A 19,283-nucleotide genomic window follows, 5' to 3' on the forward strand; every position below is an offset into this window, starting at 1 on the left:
AACACTCCGTATGTCTGTATAATTTCTTGCGAGGTTGTTACGTTGTCTGAAATTATGATGGTGTTTTTACTCAGGATGTTGTGTATCAAGATGCTTAGTTCCTTGCTTTGTTCCACCATCTGTTCTAGTTTTGCGCATGTTAATGTCCTGTTGAGATTGTCGAACGCTTTTGTAAAATCGACGAATACTTGATGGAGTTTTCCTTTTGGGAATCTTATATCCTCCTCGATGTCGTCTATGAGGTTTTTGACTGCATGTAGGGTGCTTCGGCTTTTCCTGAATCCAAATTGTTCCTCTGGGATCTTGTTGTCGATTTCCTCTGTTAGTCTTATCTTCACAAGATTCGTCAGAATTTTGAGAAAGTTGTTCTCTAGCGCGATTCCCCGGTACGAGTTTGGGTCAAGTGGCTCTCCTTTTCCCTTGTATATCATTCTAATTTTTCCAGCTCACCGGGATTTGTCCTTTATACAGACATAAGTTCATCATGTTCGTGATTGCTGGGATTAAAACTTCCGAGGCTGCTTTGATGTGCTCATTAAATATCCCATCCGGGCCTGCTGCCTTCTTGTTTTTCAATGTTGATATAGTGTTTCTAATTTCCTCTGTTGTAAATCTTCTGATGCCATCGTATTGTCTTGTTATTTCATGAGCTTCGTTGACCTTTGTTGGTTTAGGATGTTCGTGAAGTGAGCCTCCCAGATTGGCATCTCTATTTTCCCCATTGTCTGTGACTGTCGTGGCTTTAGAGCAATGTAGGGGTTTTCTTTTGCTTCTTCCACCATTCTTCTAGCCTCGAGTTCTGTGAAATCATCTCGTTTCTTCTTTAGAAGGTTTTTATATTCTTTTCTGAGTCTGCTATATGTGATCAGATATCACAAACATTTCTTCCGTATACAATTAATAGTTTTTCCAAAGTAAACTTTTTCTTTTGACTTTTAATTCCATTTTGTCATGAAATTTAATTAACATGTTAATGTAAATTCGTAATAGGTAGATAATACTTTTTTTAAAGCACTACGTATTGATTTTTCTCTACATATTTTATATAAGGAGATATATCGTACTAAAGTTTGTGTAATTTTTATGTTCTAAAATTTTGGACTTAAAAAATCCCTACTACTTGAAAAAATTCTGCAATCAAAAATTCTCTATGCAGCTTTCTTAATATATCTGTGATACATATACCATACAAATTTTGTTACATTTGGCAGAATATTATGGGAGAAAAATGGGATTTAAATGTAAAATTACAGTTGGCAAACAAAGCAGTATTACAGTGATAAATTGTTTGAATTCAGTGGAATAACTTTGTGACCAGAAAAAAGAAACTCAGTCATAAAAAACTTCACCAAAATGACCAAAATATTGATTTTTATCTCTCGAGTGTCACCTTAATAGTAGTGAGTGGGACATAAAACCAATGAAAATGTAAATCCACAGCCTGTTTCCAGTCATTCGCCCAGGTCGGGGATGTAATGAAGCCCCATCTAGTGGCGAGGATAGGCTGCCGAAGTCTGTCGCACTCCTCTGGGGCAATGATTAATGACCGACGGATGAGATGAAATTATATGGTACCGGGCGAGTTGGCCGTGCGCGTAGAGGCGCGCGGCTGTGAGCTTGCATCCGGGAGATAGTAGGTTCGAATCCCACTATCGGCAGCCCTGAAGATGGTTTTCCGTGGTTTCCCATTTTCACACCAGGCAAATGCTGGGGCTGTACCTTAATTAAGGCCACGGCCGCTTCCTTCCAACTCCTAGGCCTTTCCCATCCCATCGTCGCCATAAGACCTATCTGTGTCGGTGCGACGTAAAGCCCCTAGCAAAAAAAAAAAAAAAAAAAAAAAGAAAAAAAAAATTATATTGTAAAGTGTTGCTGGAATGAAGAATGACAAGGAAAACCAGAGTATCTAGAGAAAAACCTGTCCTGCCTCTGCTTTGTCCAGCAAAATCTCACCTGGAGTGACTGGGATTTGAACCACAGAAACCAGCGATGAGAGGCCGGCGCGCTGCCGCCTGAGCCACGATGGCTCTATGGACAGGAAACCAATATTATTAGTACTCTCTCTCTCTCTTTTCGTGGTATTGGGTTAATGCAGTTATGTCTTAGTTTGTGAACCATGGGCATTGGTCCCTAACCCATTAGAGAAGAGATTCTAACTGGGACTATGTGAAAGTAGAGTAGCATCCTGTTTCAAAGAATTTACTAAGCTCAAAATATTTTAAGGAAGCCTCAGACCTAATGGAGTCTCATTTCCCTTTGTCAGCTCCTTGGAACTCCTTGGAAACAACTTGGTGAACAAAATGGAATTTGATAGGGAGCTATTAATATTAATGGGGCATATGGAAGAAAGAAAGTAGAACTGGCTCAGTTAGCAAAGATGATGTGTGTGGAGAATATAAATTTTTCTTAACACATTCGCTCCCGTATCCAACTGTGGTCGGATTAGGTTTCATGTGTGTAAAATACCGTATCCGACCTTAGTCGGATTTGAATTTGCGACAACTTTGTACATTCAGAAGTACGTTAGATGATGCAATATATCAGTTTTCTTGTAGATAGCGGGCAGATGAACATTTTTACTACAGCTTACAGGTAATTTCCTGCGTTGTGGGCTTTGTGATCTAAGTAAACACTTGTTAGTCTCGAGTTCTCTTATCTGCACAGTTTAAAATCAAGTGGCGCTGAGTGATGTAACAAGTAGATATGGCAAGTAAAGAATTTATATCTCTCGAGCAAGTGACCGAGTTATTGCAAGCTGAAGATTTGGGTCATGATCTCATTCCGGAATTAGATTCTAGTGATAGTGAAAATGAGGAGGCAGAGACTTCCTTATTTTGCGCTAACAAAGACATACCAATTATAAGCTATACATTTCATTTCTGTTCCTTATTGAAGAGCAAGTGTAGTTTTCAATACAGTATATCATTTACTTGATATATTGTATTGAAAAGGTGGACCCTCTTGTCAATTTATTCTTATAATGACATACCAACTGTGTCAGACGAGTCCCCAAGTTATCATCCCCCTTTACCAAGGTTCGTGGCCAATGCAGGTTTAAATATTGACGTTCAGAACAGTGACAATGTGATTTGTTTCATCAATAATTTTTTGTCAGAGAATTTTATCACGTATATTTGTGATCAGACAAATCTGTATGCAGCACAGGTAATTAGTACCGCGCCACGCCCATTCATGAAGTATTCAGTAATACTGACATGGAAACCAGTTTCATTGTCAGTAATGAAGCAATTTTTATGCCTAATGTTCATTACTGGTATTATTAGGAAGCTAGATATAAAAATGTACTGGGCAGAGGATCCCACTTTTGAAACTCCAATTTTTTCTAAAACAATACCTAGGAACCACTTCGAAAGTGTAATGTCCTTCCTTCATTTCCTTGAGAACAGGCAGCACGACATTGCAGATAGGCTCTACAAAATTAGGCCGATACTACAACAGCTTAGTGACCAGTTTCCTTTAGTGTACACCCCAGAGCAAATCCTGTCACCTTTGATTCCAACGCGGCATCTAAAAATTCGCTGGGTTGCGAGAGACAGTGGCCGCGGACAGAGCGAATGTGTTAACAGATGTTAAAAAGGGAAGAACAGAGTGTGGGGTTGGACTGTTCATCATTAATGCTATTGCATGCAACATAGTTTCTGTTAGGCACGTAAATGAGCGAATGATGCGTATTGATTTAGCATTTGGAGGAACTAGGATGAGAATTGTCTCAGTCTATTCAACATGTGAGGGTGCAGTGATGATCAAGTTGACAAGTTTTATGAAGACTGAGTGAAATTGTAGTCAGGATCGACAGCAAGGATAGGATAGTGCTAACGGACACGGGCCATGATCCGATCTATAGTGAACTAAGTATCTCTAGGCCCAGGGTAGAGAAAACGGAATCTGTCTGCAGACAAATAAGAGTAGAGAATCTCCAGGATGAGGAAATTAGTGAAAAGTTCCAAATAACACACAGAAAGCTGTTTCAGGTTATAGAAGGAGAAAGGATGGCATACAAGGATCCTATAGTTGAAACAACAACAGAATGCCTGGGAACAACTGGGTGTAAAGATGGGAAGAAGCAAACATTTTAGTGGAATGTTGAATTAAGGGCAGCTTGTTAACATAAAAGGAAGACATATCAGCATATCTGAAATGGCTCTAAACAAGGACTGATGCAGATGGAGAATTGTATTTAAATGAAAGAAACAGAGTGAAGCAAATATTTATTGAATCCAAGAAGAAATCATGGGAAGATTTTGGTAATAACCTGGAGAAACTTGGTCAAGCAGTAGGGAAACCTTTCTGGACAGTAATAAAGAAGGTAAAATAAGTACCAGGAGAGGGAGAAATAACAGGATACAGTTGGGATGGAAAGCTCAAGACTGTGATAGACTACATCATCACTGATGGCAAAGCTGGTTGGTATGTTAGTGATGTCAAAGTCATACCCAGTGAGTGTCTAGATGGCGACCATCAGCTATAATAGCTGATCTTAAAGACGTCCATGGCCCCAAAGCTAAGTGTACGAAAATGCCTATGATCAAGACCTGATTGTTGAAGGATTCAGAGAAGAAAGAGAAATCCCAAGCAAAATTGAGATTAGAGGGGTAGAAGAAGAATGGACCTTGTTGAAAGAAACTCCTGTAAAGGAACCTGAGGAAATCTGTGGGAAAATGAGTGAAGAACCGATAGAGAAGGAAACGCCTTGGTGTAATGCCTGGGTGAAGACAGCATAAAAGAAAGAAATATACTGGAAAGAAAATTAGATTACGTAAAACAAAAAGTGGATGATAGAAGAAATGAGGTAGAAATTGTAGAGCGAGCACAGGAATATCGTGTCAAGAAATTTGCTGTAAAACGACTAATCCAAGAAGAAGAAAAAGTGCTGGGATGACTTTACTACCAGGATACAGGAAGACTGCCTAGAAAGTATGAAGCCACTATATAAAATAATAATATTGTTATTGGCTTTACGTACCGCTATCTACTTTTACGGCTTTCGGATATGCCGAGGTGCCGGAATTTAGTCCTGCAGGAGTTCTTTTATGTGCCAGTAAATCTACCGACATGAGGCTGACGTATTTGAGCACTTTCAAATACCACCGGACTGAGCCAGGATTGAACCTGCCAAGTTGGGGTCAGAAGGCCAGCGCCTCAACCATCTGAGCCACTCAGGTAGCATTATATAAAATAGTAAAAAAAGAAGTGAATGTGGAAACATCCTTGCACTGGATACAAATGATGGTAGTTTAATAAGAACAGAGAAAGGGATCAGAGATGAAGTGAAGAGGTACTTCAGCATGTTGTTAAATGGAGATGGAGACAACCCCCTACCACCAACTACTACTGTAGAATAGATGAAATCCATCTAATCAAAGTGGCAGGAAGAGATTCAGTTAGGCAGAAATGTAGTAATAGTTTAGCCTATACTGGTGACTTGGTCTTAATGGCAGATTGTGCTGAAAGCCTGCAGTCTAATATCTTGGAACTTGAAAATAGGTGCAGTGAGTATGATAAGAAAATTAGCTTTTCCAAGATCAAGTGATGTCAGTAAGTAAGGAAGCAAAGAGAATTGAATGTCAGGTTGCGAATACAAAACTGGAACAGATAGTAGATAATTTCAAGTACTTAAGATGTGTGTTCTCTCAGGATGGTAGTATTGTAAGTGAGATTGAATCAAGGTGCAGCAAAGCTAATGCAGCAAGTTTGCAGTTGTGATCAACAGTATTCTGTAAGGAGGAAGTCAGCTCCCAGACAAAATTATCTTTGCACCGGTCTATTTCCAGACCAACTTTGCTTTGCTGGAGTGAAAGCTGGGTGGACTCAGGATATCTTATTCATAAGGTAAAATAAACAGACATTAAAGTAGCGACAATGTGGGTATAAACAGATAGGAATAATGGCAGGAGGATACTCAGAATGAGGAGATAAAAGGCTAATTTAGTAATGAACTTGATTGATGAAGCTGTACACTATCAAAGAGTAGATAAGGGTCCACCTGTTCAATACCATTAGCTTGTAACTATAGTGTCCTATATAATTGGGACTAGTTTCGATCCCATATACACTGGGTCATTTTCAGCCACGATCCAATTGGAAAAAACATTTGCTCACATACAACCAATAATAAAGTAAACAATCTGGTATGTCTCAATTTACAATCCAAATTTAAAACATTGATGAAGTCCGACAACACATCAAAATTGAAGTCAAATGACACATACAACACTGCTGCGGTTGGTGCTGAACTATGTCGTCACTCCTACGCACAAACCAGCTTCGGTGATGTGGGGTTATGCAAGGCGAATGGAGGAGGATAGGTTACGTAATAGAATAATGAACTTTTTTTCTTTTTTTTGCAAGTTGCTTTACATCACACCGACACAGATAGATCTTATGGCAATGATGGGACAGCAAAGGGCTAGGAATGGGAAGGAAGCATCCGTGGCCTTAATTCAGATACAGCCCCAGCATTTTCTTGGTGTGAAAATGGGAAACCACGGAAAACCATCTTCAGGGCTGCTGACAGTGGGGTTCGAACCCACTACCTCCCGAATACTGGATACTGGCCACACTTAAGCGACTGCAGCTATTGAGTTTGGACTCAGTCATAGAGAGTAAGAGAAGTAGGCTAGAGGGAGACCAAGACGACAATGGTTGGACTCGGTTTCTGATGATTTAAATATAAGAGATACAATTTTTTGTTGCTATTTTGCTTTACGTCGCACCGACACAGATAGGTCTTACGGCGACATTGGGACGGGAAAGCCCTTGGAATGGGAAGGAAGCGGCTGTGGCCTTAATTAAGGTACAGCCCCAGCATTTGCCTGGTGTGAAAATGGAAAACTACAGAAAACCATCTTCAGGGCTGCCGATAGTGGGGTTCAAACCCACTGTCTCCCGGATGGGAGCTCACAGCTGCGCGCTCCTAACCACACGGCCATAAAAGATACAGAACTAGAGGAGGCCACAGAGCTAGTTACAAATGGAGGATTGTGGCAGCATTTAGCAAATTCACAGAGGCTTGCAGACTGAACACCGAAAGGCATAACAGATGTGTGTATGTATGTATGTATGTATGTATGTATGTATGTATGTATGTATGTATGTATGTATGCTTTTTGTTTTGTTTGTTTTTTCCTGGCCTTTTCCCCCAGTTTTCTTGGAGTCAGCTCTTGTGTGGATTTGGCCCAATTTTACAGCCAGTTACTCTTCTTGATGTCAATCCTATATGGAGGGATGTATTCTGTGGTGGTGGGGTTATTGATGTGTTGTATGTAGGTGAAGAGAAGTGATTGAGATAAAGGCAAATGCTTAGTCCCCAGGCTACAGGAATTAACCCCCACAGTTAAAACTGCAATCCTCAGCCTAGCTGGAAATCGATCCAGAGCACTCTGAACCGAAGACCAGTATGCTGACCATTCAACCTAGGAGCCTCTTCCTTCTTATTCTTCTTCTTCTTATAAATTCAAAACGAGAGTACTTTCCTCTTGCTTCTGAGGTTCAATATTTTAGATTTTACTTTATTTTAGTATTTAATATTTAATAAGTTTGTATGTTAGTCATTAAACTTTGATCAAATAAAATGCAATAAACTACAATTATGTAGAGTAGAGATGGCATTGACTTAAAACACTCTATTTCACATTGTAAGAGTTTTGGATACTCTGTTGCAGGAGAATTGGCTGCTGCTATACGTAACAAGACTGATCTGAAATTTGGTCTTTATCATTCTCTCTTTGAATGGTTTAACCCCTTGTATTTGCAAGATCAAAAAAACTCTTTCAAGACCCAGTACTTTGTGAAACAGAAAACCATTCCTGAACTGTATGAATTAGTAAGTATTCTACACTCATATAAAATATATAAGGTATTTAACACTTTCAGCAGTACCATATTTTAACATGTACCCTGGCAGTGAACTGGGTATTTTGCCTAAATTTTAATACATTATTACACAGTAGCAAAACAGTACATACCTCATTTTTGTATCATATGAAGGTGTCAACCATCCAAAACAAAGATATTAATCAGGAAAGTACATATCTAAAAGTAACTTAATTATACTAGTCTTATGAAACACATTAAAAAATGTATGGAAAAACTCTTACATTCAAGTTATACCAATAAGCCTGCTCAAACAATAAAAAATGAATAATTTCCTGTGGTTATGTAGACCATACATAAACTTAATTATATTGACGAATAGTTTGTTTTGGTATAATAGCCCAGAAAACCTTGCACTCCTTGCACCACCATCTACAGTACTTTCTTTTCAAGACCCAATCATCAGCCTGAATCTCTTTGTCTAAATGGAAAAATAATCCCAAATATCTGGAGAGGTGAAGTATTTCTATTGTTTGTATTATAAGTAAAATAATGCAGTAAAATCTTGCATTCAAAAGTGATCTAACAAATAAAAATCTTTCCTGAACTATCACTTGATATGTTATCTGGTTAGTAAGTAGAGTCTTCATCACTGTCATCTACAGTATTTCTGAACCCGATTCATCATCATCGTCATCATCTTATACAGTTCCAGTTTCCTGGGTACTGTTAATGAGCCTCTTGCACTTTTTCCTGTCCATATACAACTTGTCATGGAGAACATCATGAACCCGATTCTCCTGATAAAATATCCAAGATATCACTATCATTGAGCCGGTGTGAGGACATGTTTGTACAGTAACACAGCTAACTGGCGACAGATTTTGCGCGCTCAGCAGCCGGCACATCGACTGCTTCAGTAGAGGACATGGCAAGGAGAAACTACCCTTTTTATCATTTCACTTTGAACTTCCTGATAACTGGAGCATTCTAGTGAACACTAGATTAACTACTACCCCCAAGCAAGGGACAGGATCCGCATGGGAAACATGCAGCTGTCTATAAACACTCGCAAAAGTCATGCCCAAAAGGGATATGGGTGCCGTCCACAATCGGAAAAGCAGTTTGCCCGTGTCCCATATGGGAGGGCATAGTGTTGAAAGTGTTAAGAATTAAACTGTTAAACTACTAAGTTCTTTTTTTCTGGATTGGACCTTGCACGCAGGTTACTGATTTTTCTAATACATTGCATTATTCTTTATCTAGCCAACTGATGTACACCTATTCAGTCAGAGGGAATCAGTCTCCATGGACAGCTAATGCCTACTCTGAAGATGGTCTGTGTGCCTTGCCTTTTATTGTATATCTTCGCCCAGGTTCCTGCACTTCCCGAGGACATCTATGACACATCTGAAATGTATCTCACTCCCAGCAGTCAGATGGGAAATTTCCATTGCTGTTCTGTTAGGCACACGAATATGACTGAATCTGGATCGGTCAATAGTTTTAGAGTAATGTCTTCCCTGGAGTAGCCAGGGAGATTATAATTATATAGATAGCACTTCAAGCTTTTCTACCTCTTCAACTAATTTTGTATTTCACATCTGATCATTAATTTTGAATATCGACAAACAGCACTTCAAAATGTCAAGTGTATATATATTTTTTACAATTGGCTTTACGTCAGAGACACAGATAGGTCTTATACGTCTTGTACGTAATGAAAATCATTGTGAATCTGTATTGAAAGTAATCTTTTGATAAATGTAAGAAATTTATTTCTCTTCCACCTATTAATACAACTCAATGGGTTAAAGTTAGAGTTAAATCCTCACTAAAATAAGAAATTGGTGCATGTTTCGCCCTTTCCTATGGAGCATCATCAGCCATATCATTACCTCACACCATATCAGGTACCTGGTTAAAATTGATCTAAAATCTACTACAAAATTGAATACATTAAAAAACTTCACTTATAAAAGCCGTCATTATATGAGTAACTTGTTTTAGGTACAAGAGAAAATTTACAATATTGATGGCTCCTGGAGCCATGGTCAGTGTTGAATTTGAATGAAAGTTTTAAAGTATTGTTACAAAATGATGAAAGTATGTATTGAGTATACAAATAATTAAATACAAAATATAAGGAAATGCATTCCAACACTGTGCCATTTTTTGTAATATTGGACCTTGGCATGTATACTTGATATAGTCTTATTCAAAAGTAGCGAATAAGTTCTAAGTTTTTTTTAAAGTTTGTATCTATTGTATCTAGCCCAGAAAAACGTTATATTTATGTCATAGTTGTACTTGAGCACCTACCGTATGTTGAACAGTTTATTAGAGAACAATTTAATGAGGCTGTTGAAATGTCATTAGACCATCTTCTTCCGTACAAATGATTATATAATGACTAATAAGGAAAATGCATTCCAACACTGTGCCATTTTTCGTAATATTGGACCTAGGCATGTGTACTTGATATAGTCTTATTCAAAAGATGGTGAATAAGTTCTAATTTTTTAACTATTTTATTTTGTAACTAGCCCAGAAAGATGTTATATTTATGTCGTAGTTCTATTTGAGCACCTATGTTGAACATTTATTAGAGAACAACTTAATGAGACTTCTTCCATTGAGCAATATTCTGTGTTGATAGTGTGCCTAGCACAGAAAGACGTTGCTTTCATGTCATAATTCTATTCAAGAACTTATGTTGAATAGTTAATTAACTGCTTATCTTCTTTTGTTGAACATATTCTATGTTGATGGTGTGCTTCCATTGTTAGAGTGTTCAGATGTTAGTTTACTAGTTGAAAAGGGCTGTCAAACTGTGGTATAAGTTATTAATGTTAAGCTCTCCAATGTGTGCAAGCTGTGAAAGGAAGGAGAAATCCATAATTAATTAGGTTGAAAAAAAGAAAGAAAAAGAAAAGAGGATTTATGCGTAAACTTTGAGTCTGTGGTATTAATGCTTACCTTTAGTATTGTTGGACTGTTGTCTTGTTGTGTGAGAGGTTTTTGAAATACTGGTAATCACTAACATTCTGCTCCTCGTACTGTAAGTGTGTCATCTTGGTGGAGGGGAGTGGACCTGAGAAGGCGGGGCTTTGGGTTTGCGGTTAGCACTTGGGGAGGAGTTGTGTGCATTTGGAGAGGAGGAGGGGCGTGATATGTTTATCGGCTTAGTGGAAGTGCTTATTGATATTGTCTTTAAAATTTCAAAAAAAAAAATCGTCTTGAACTTATTAAACAAAATTATTTATGTTGTATTTCTGGTCCAAGAAAACGTACAAATTCTTGAACTCGGTCATGAGTCTGCCTTTTTCAATTCTTTTTAAAATTTGGAGATATTGTTCAATTGTGGTGAAACTATGTCCTGTATCCTTCATATGATTACTCATTGCTGAGTGTTTATAATGTTTCTGGGCATTGAAATGTTCAGCATATCTGGTTGTAAAACTTCTTCCAGTTTGACCAATATAAGATCAATTGCACTCGGCACATATAAGTCAATAAATGCCGAAACCTGAATATTTGTTGTTGTCAGATTTTATCATGTTGTGGTTGAAAAACAACTTTTGTTTTGAGTCTTAAAGGCTATTTTAATTTCATGATTTTTTTTTTAAAGGGTTGGCAATTTGATGTATGATCAGATTGGTATAGGTAAAGGTTGCATATTTTGATCTGCTTGTTTCTGTTGGGGAAAGATTTGTGGCTAGTTTTAATTTCACGTTACTAATTATATTATTTATGATTGAGGGATTTTATCCATTCTTTAGATCGGTGGACGAAAGAGGAACTTTAGCGCTCTGTACACTAAACTGTAAAATGAAGCTTGTTTATTTCTTATTTTAATGAGAATTTACCTCTAACTTTAACATATTGAGTTGTACTGAATAGGTGAAAGAGAAATAAATTTCTTACATTTATCACAGATTGTCTTATCGCGACAATGGGATAGAAAAGGCCTAGGAGTGGGAAGGAAACAGCTGTGGCCTTAATTAAGCATTGGCCTGGTGTGAAAATGGGAAATCACAGAAAACCATCTTCAGGGCTGCGGACAGTGGGGTTTGAACCTGCTATCTCATGAATGCAATCTCACAGCTGCGCGCCCCTAACCGCACAGCCAACTCGCTTGGTTGTCAATAATATAACCTATAACAACTCTGCAATAACATGTCTTCAACAATTCTGCAATGCAGCCGTGCAACTGAAACCGTTTTACAACCCTGAAAGCACAATTCCATATGACCAATTGGAAACTGATTTCAAACTGGTCCCATTTCCATCGACCCATGTGCGGCTACCTATTCTCCTTCACATGAGGGGGTCACCAAACGTTTGGTTGTGCAGTTGATTTAGACTCACATTACGAAACAGTCGACCCGTGTGCGGAGGGCCTTACTTGAGTAGTCCTGTGTTTTCATAGTCTGTTCTGCATTATAATAGGCTTTCAAGAATTGATCATGTAACCCTCCTCCAAGTTCACATTCTTCAGGAGTTTCTTTATTTCTGTAACTTCTGTGTTGTTTTTTTTTTTTTCTAGTTTCTAGTGCACGGCTGCTAAAATCTTAGTTTTATCAAGTTAAATTTCATAGTTTATTTCAGCTGAAATTAGACTAGGTCAGGACAGTTCTCAAAAGATAATAATTCTGATTGTGAATTAGTGATAGGTAGAGCCCAGATTTCCATGCAAATGCATGTTTTCAAATAAGCTAGCTACACTTCTCAAACTTTGCAAATATTTGTTTTACGGCTTAACAATTCCAAATAACCGTCCTTTATCCATGCATGTTTGCATGTTTTGGCCTTTTTAGGAGAAAATTCCTGCATAATGCATATTTGGAAGATTTTTGATTTAATAGCGAATATTTGGGCGTTTAATATTGCATAATATGTCTTTTATTCTGACTTTGATGCATATACGAGTATATTGTTAACTTGCATGATAGTATCTTTTCTGAATGTTAGTTTGCAGAATTTGGGACAATTTTTCCATGTAATAGGCTACAGTATGTCTGTTATTGAGAGACGGAGAGAATGTATTCCTGGCATCCTATGTGACACCAAAGTTAATAGCCTACATATGGTACAGGTCCTATAATCCAATTAACCAAACACTTTCTTATCTGTTGCTTGAGTAAACAATAACGTAAGTTGGAAGGACCCGCGTCGATCTCTAAATCTTAGGAATAAGGTGTCCCAGTTTTACAGTTGTACATTGCTATAAACTGAACCGTAAATTGTGCATTAATAATTGACAACTCATTTTTCGTCTCTGTTAGACTAATAAAAGAAGACTTGTTTTGCACTTCTGTGGCACCGCGTTACTGAGATAGCAGCTTACAAACTCTGGTTTTGCACGGAACCCTCTTTGTTGTTATCCTGGAATTTCTTGCCCGACACTCTCACTCGTCACACGTCTTTGTTATCGCAGCAGGCAATCGTTACCAGTTTTAGAGGACATTCAAATGTGTCTGCAATCATCGCATGGAGAAGTAGCTGCCGCAGCTAGAGATAAGTTGAACAAATTAATTCGTTCAAATCCTGAATTTGAATTCGTCAAGCTTATAAGAGACGTATTGTGGTGAAAATGCAAAAGACGTACAATTTGACCTCACTTTGTCCAAATGTCTTCATTGAAGTATGCATCTATCACTTCTTGTGACGTAAAATATCATTTTCTGTGCTTAAGAATGTGCCTACAGATAAACGGATGAGCGTAAATCAAGACAATTTGGAGAAATTAGGGTAGTTTTTGTACAATGTTTCAAAAGGAACTGAATTTTGATAGTCCATATTTTCCAGTTTATTGTGCATGTTTTGACATATGATAGTGCATGAATGCATGCATATTTTAAGATTTGATAGTTCATGGAAATCCGGGCTCTAGTGATAGGATTAAAGTAAAGCTGACAAATGGGGAAACACAGTGTTATCTAGTGTGTACTGCAAGAGTGCAATAAGTAATAGGTAGCAAAATATTAGTAACTTATAACTAGAGGACCCTTGCTGTTTCGCAGCATTCATTATAAATAGGTCAAATAACATGTCTTGATATGAAATAGCTTCATGAATTGTCCACATACTTATTTTTGAATGTTCACTTTTAGGATTTATAATAGTACCTGTCAGCTATGTGCCTAGTGAATTTTTGTAGATTTAGCCGTGTTGAAACACTGGATCCTGTGAGATCTCCGAAGTGAAGCAATATTGGCGTGGTCAAGATTTGGATGGGTTGCCATGCACTGTTGGTGGGGGGTAAGGGAATGGAGGAGCGGAAAGGAACTGGCCACCCTACCGTATGTAAACTTCGTCTCAGGCACACCCTTACAGAGGATCGGACCTGCCTTCGGGCAGAATACACCCTTACCTTCTTTGTTATGATGTTGATTGATATTTGCAAACTATTTTGTAGTTTTAGAGTTCTTGTTGTGTGTTGAATTTAAAAATTGTTATTAATTGGTTTTGCATGGAAGTTTGTCCTTGTTGCAGCTCATACTGTCTGTGAAGTAGATGATCCTTATACTTATAATTGTTTGTTTGTCCAACCCTTTTGTTTATCCAAGCCTTGTCCCGTTTCCCTACGGGGTTGGGTATGAGGTGAGATAAATCTGTTGTGGCGGGTTTTTATGATCGGATGCCCTTCCTGACGTCAACCTCATCAAAGGAGTTAATGAGATGAAATGAATGACGTGATATATGATAGTAGGGAGAGGGTGAAACCCGATGCCGGCACATAGCCTACTCATGTCGAATAGCACCAAGGGGTCTGCTCAAGGCCTAACGTCCCCATCCGATGGATGAATCACCATCAACAGTGTCATATGCCCTCACTCCATATGAACACTGTGTAGAGGTTTGGAATTGAATCCAGGCTTTTGGCACACAATCTAGTGGTTAGAAATTGTATACCACCACCTCCCTTACCCTGCCGGCCAACATTCTGATGGTGGAAACTTTTTCGACCAACAGAACTCGAACCGGCTAACTTCACTGTCAGACCGTTTTAGACTTCAGCACCTTAATGATCATAAAAAATAAATTATAAGTGTATGTATTTACATGTTGCGCTGTAGGTATGATGTCCACGATTCTCCACGATTCCAGCTGCGATTGGGACTGTCACCAATTATCCAAGCGAACCTGAGAACTGTGGATACAACTCTTATCTTCGCCCATTTTAGACATTTTCTTTTTTAACCCTTCTGACCCTTCATGTAATGGAGGTTAAACTTGGACTTAAGGCATCCAGAGTGTCACAGTTCATCTTAATGAACCCAAAAAATATGGATTTGACACTAATATTGGTTGTTTCTGATGATTATTTTTTTACATGTCACTCCTTCCCAAACCTGAATTGTAGGGATGCTAGGGGTGTCTTACCGCCACTGAATTTTTCTCCAGATAGTAAGTCATGTGTACTAAGTTTGGTCGAAAGCTGTCCTGGAGCACATACACCCATAAACTCAGTCATTTTAGATATTATCTTTGACATCACTTTTTACCCCAATGCTGTTAGAGAATTAAACAGCATCCAGAGTGTTCCTTTTCATCTTAGCCACCAGGAAAATTATGGATTTGAGTTAGTTGTTTTAGATGATTTCTTCATGTTATTCCCTCCCAACTTGCAACTGTAGGGGGTGCTTGGGGTGTCTTAACCACACAGTATTTTTCTCCAGATATAAGTCATATGTGTACCAAGTTTGGTTGAGAGCTATGCTGAAAATTAAAAAAACACTACACACATTATCTCGGTCATTTTGGATATTTTCTTTTTCACCTCTTTTCACCCCCAATGCTGATGGAAACATAAGCAGTATCCGGAGTATCACTATTCACCTCAGCGGCCTCAAAAAATACGAATTCAACTCTAGGTCTTTTTTATTATTTCAACATGTCACTCCCTCCCCACTCCACCCCTAGGAGTACTAGGGGTGTCTTACCTCAATAGTATTTCTCTCCAGATAGTATTAAGTCATATGTGGTGGTGATTAGTGTTTTAAGAGGAAGTACAACTAGGTAACCATCCTCTATATAACACAAATCAGAGAGAAAAAATTGAAGGGATCCAACACTTTGAAAAATGAAGGTATCGACCAAAGAATTACAAGGGCCACAAAGGTGTGAAAATGAAAGACTTCCAAGGCCTTGAATGCTCTAATACTGTCGGGATCAGAAAAGAACAAGAGTTGACCAAGAGAGGTCGGATAGGATGGAGGAAAGTGAGGAGCCTTGCACAAGTAAGTGGAAGCAATGCCAGGACTCAATTAAGGGACCCATGGTCGCCAGCCCACGCTCCCAAGTTGAGAGCCCCTGGGGCCCCTTTCAGTCGCCTCTTACAACAGGCAGGGGATACCGTTGGTGTTGTTCTACTAACCCCATCCACAGGGGAATAAGTTGTGTGTAACAAGCTTGTTTGAAATTGAAGGTTTGCCTATAGACATCTGTCATTTTTAATCGTTTAGCTTTGCCTCTTTATATGAAGATGTTGCTCCTTAACTGCTTGCAACCTGCTAACAACAGAATGTATTGTGGACTAGAACAATTATTGGAGTGTTCATTTAGTGATTTGATTTTAGGATCACTCAAAGTTGACTAAACTCATACACCTATAAGTGCCTGATGATTCACCGGCAGGCAGTTCCAGAGAGAATAAAGAAAAGAATAAAGCAAATCGGTCCAGTAGAACGGCGTAAGACTGGAAAAAGGTGGTTTTAGTAAACGTTTTTAATAATATAGATTATGAGACAAACGAACTATCATAACAAAAAATATAGTTACCAGTATTGCAGAGATGTATGTATACATTAAGTTCTAAGCCCAAAGACTGGTTGGTTTCCCAACAGCTCCACCATCAGCTGTCATGGATTGCTTAGGTGTCATCGGGGCAAATATTCGATTATAGGAAGGGGAGTTAGGGATTGGAATAACTTACCAAGGGAGATGTTCAATAAATTTCTAATTTATGTGAAATAATTAAAAAAAAGGCTAGGAAAACAACAGACAGGAAATCTGCCACCTGGGTGACTGTCCTAAATGCAGATCGGTTGTGACTAAGGTGAGAGGCATACTAGGAAAAAGAGGAGTGAGGTAGTTTTCTGTTGCTTTCCTCACTGAGCCAGGAGGCCTCAGTCTGCGAAGTTCACTGAAATGCACACACCAACCACCCCTATGAGTGACACTGTCACACCGTTCATCACAGGGACTGGCTGCATAAGGAATGGCATTACTAACATTACTAACATATTGTCAATACCAAAGATAAGACTGAGACAGACCTATGAAAGTAACAAACTTGTTCTAGCCAATAGAAAAAGATACAGTACAATGTTAACTCTATACCTCACTAGAGATAGGTCTGGGCAATTGCAGAGATAACATATAAGAATTAGAATGGTACATACAGCTCATCTTGGAATCAGGACACAAGTTTTTTTTTAATGTGCAGCTTGGGATTTTTTCCCAGACTTGAAATGTTTAACTGAGAATTAAAATTTCATTCATGTATAAAAACCATTGATTTGGATTGGCTGTAAAGAAAATATTTTATTTTTTAAAATATTAATTAGGTGACTGTTGTACACTATGAAGCATATAATGGCTATTATAAAAAAGTCTTTGTTTGTTTGTTTGTTTGTTTGTTTGTTTGTTTGTTTGTTTGTTTGTTAATGTTGGTTATTAGTTTGATTTAAACAGTCTTCAAGTGAAGAGAATTGATGTCCACCTTAACTCCACATTCATGATTTTGGGAGGGATCAGGTCAACTCCAACTCAATGGCATCCAATTCTAAGCTATACTTCTCTACCTCACTTATGGAGATGCAAAACTCTGATGAAGGAATACTTAACACATTGAGGGCAAAGGCCGTACGCTGTATGGGCTGTGCCATTTATTGCAGAGAACGAAGCCCGCATATCATACGTTCTCTGGTTTTCATCGTTGTTACTACAAAACAAACATACTAAGTGTGTTGATCGGCACTGCAGTGTAAGATTTGATTCATTTAATAAATTTAAAAAATATATATATATATATATAGATTACAGCAAACTACAGCTCTGCGCATCATATTCTTTCTATCAAATCATGTCAGAGCTGTGTCAACTTGACAGCAGTATGCACATATTGCTGGCCGCATGCGAATGTAGACTGAACAACAGTGATTTATACCAACTGTATAGACCTATCATATCACACATAACATTAATGTAGTAATTATTATGTAGATTTATCTTTTGTACAAACAATTCTGAATGGTTAAAAACCAAATAAACTCGGTATTAGCCATAGTTTATAGTTAAGTTTATATGTGAACTTTAAAAAATGTGAAAACCTACTGATTTCAATCCACTATTTTCACAGTAAGGAATTTGTCAATTGAATTACAGTTTCACAGAAACAAAGTAGAAGGTATGAACTCATATATAGTGAAATAAAAGTTTACCTAAGTTCAAAACTAGTATTTAATTTTAAAATCTGAATTTAGTGAAAAGTGGTTGTTCTGAAGGACTAAAATGTATGAAAGTGAGCAAGACCTCAATGTGTTAAAGATCCTCAGTAACTACCAACTGCCCATTCAATTGCCTATTGATAGACTTCAGTCAAGGCATGGCAGTGAAACTGGTGGCAACCAACTTCAATTTCCTCAAGCGATGGTCACATGAACGGAGACATTTTGCGCCCTCAGAGTGTTCTGAAATTCTATCGATCAGTCTTGAGAGATTTGGACCAAATTAAACCAGAAATGGACTTATCATGAGGTATGTGGAGATCTCCTATACAATTGGAAAAGGAGATCTTCACCAAGTTATGACAGCAGCAGTGAGAAACAAACAGTGAAACACATCATTTAAGACTGTCTTGTGAGTTCCTACAGCAGTGAATTGAAAGATCTCTATCGTGGTACACCACAGTCAAATGCTCATTTGGATTAAAATTGTAATTAAGTCTATAGACATGTCTTATGATTAATAATTAATTAGTATGATTTTATAGTTAACATTCTGATGAATCTTTTTATTACTGCAACCTTTTAGGCCTAACAGATTCAAATCAGTGAGTGAAACTTGTCATATAAATAATTTGAAGTCCTTGAGGAAAAATGAAGAAACATGATCAAATGAATTGGTTGTCAGCATATCATTCTGCTTTGTATTCTTGACAAGATTTAAAAGGTGCACTAGAAAAGCCAATGTAATTTGCTTGTGTGGGAAATCTGGCTGAGCTGTCTAGGTGTGGAAGACTTTTCTTTCATAGGTTATGACAGAATAATTCTTTATTGTGCTATTCAGAGAGTAGAAAGGAGAAGATTGATGGTTTTGATGTACCAGCTGCGTTTTTATTTATTGAAATTATCTTTATTGTTGTTTGTTATTTTGTAGTGCTTCATGTTATAGTGTAATGTGGCTCACATGTAACAACCTCTATATTAGTAAAAGACATG

The 19,283-nt window shown here is 38.0% G+C and overlaps 1 protein-coding gene across 1 annotated transcript in view; it reads left to right on the forward strand.

Annotated features, from left to right (window-relative positions):
• The window catches only part of LOC136872394 (alpha-L-fucosidase), a 79,288-nt gene that overhangs the window by 31,291 nt on the left and 28,714 nt on the right, over nt 1–19,283 (forward strand). The window contains 1 exon segment of the mRNA XM_067146209.2: nt 7,683–7,843. Coding sequence (XP_067002310.2) covers nt 7,683–7,843 — 161 coding nt within the window.

This window comes from Anabrus simplex, chromosome 4 (assembly GCF_040414725.1).
Source record: "Anabrus simplex isolate iqAnaSimp1 chromosome 4, ASM4041472v1, whole genome shotgun sequence".
Classification (NCBI taxonomy): Eukaryota; Metazoa; Arthropoda; class Insecta; order Orthoptera; family Tettigoniidae; genus Anabrus; species Anabrus simplex.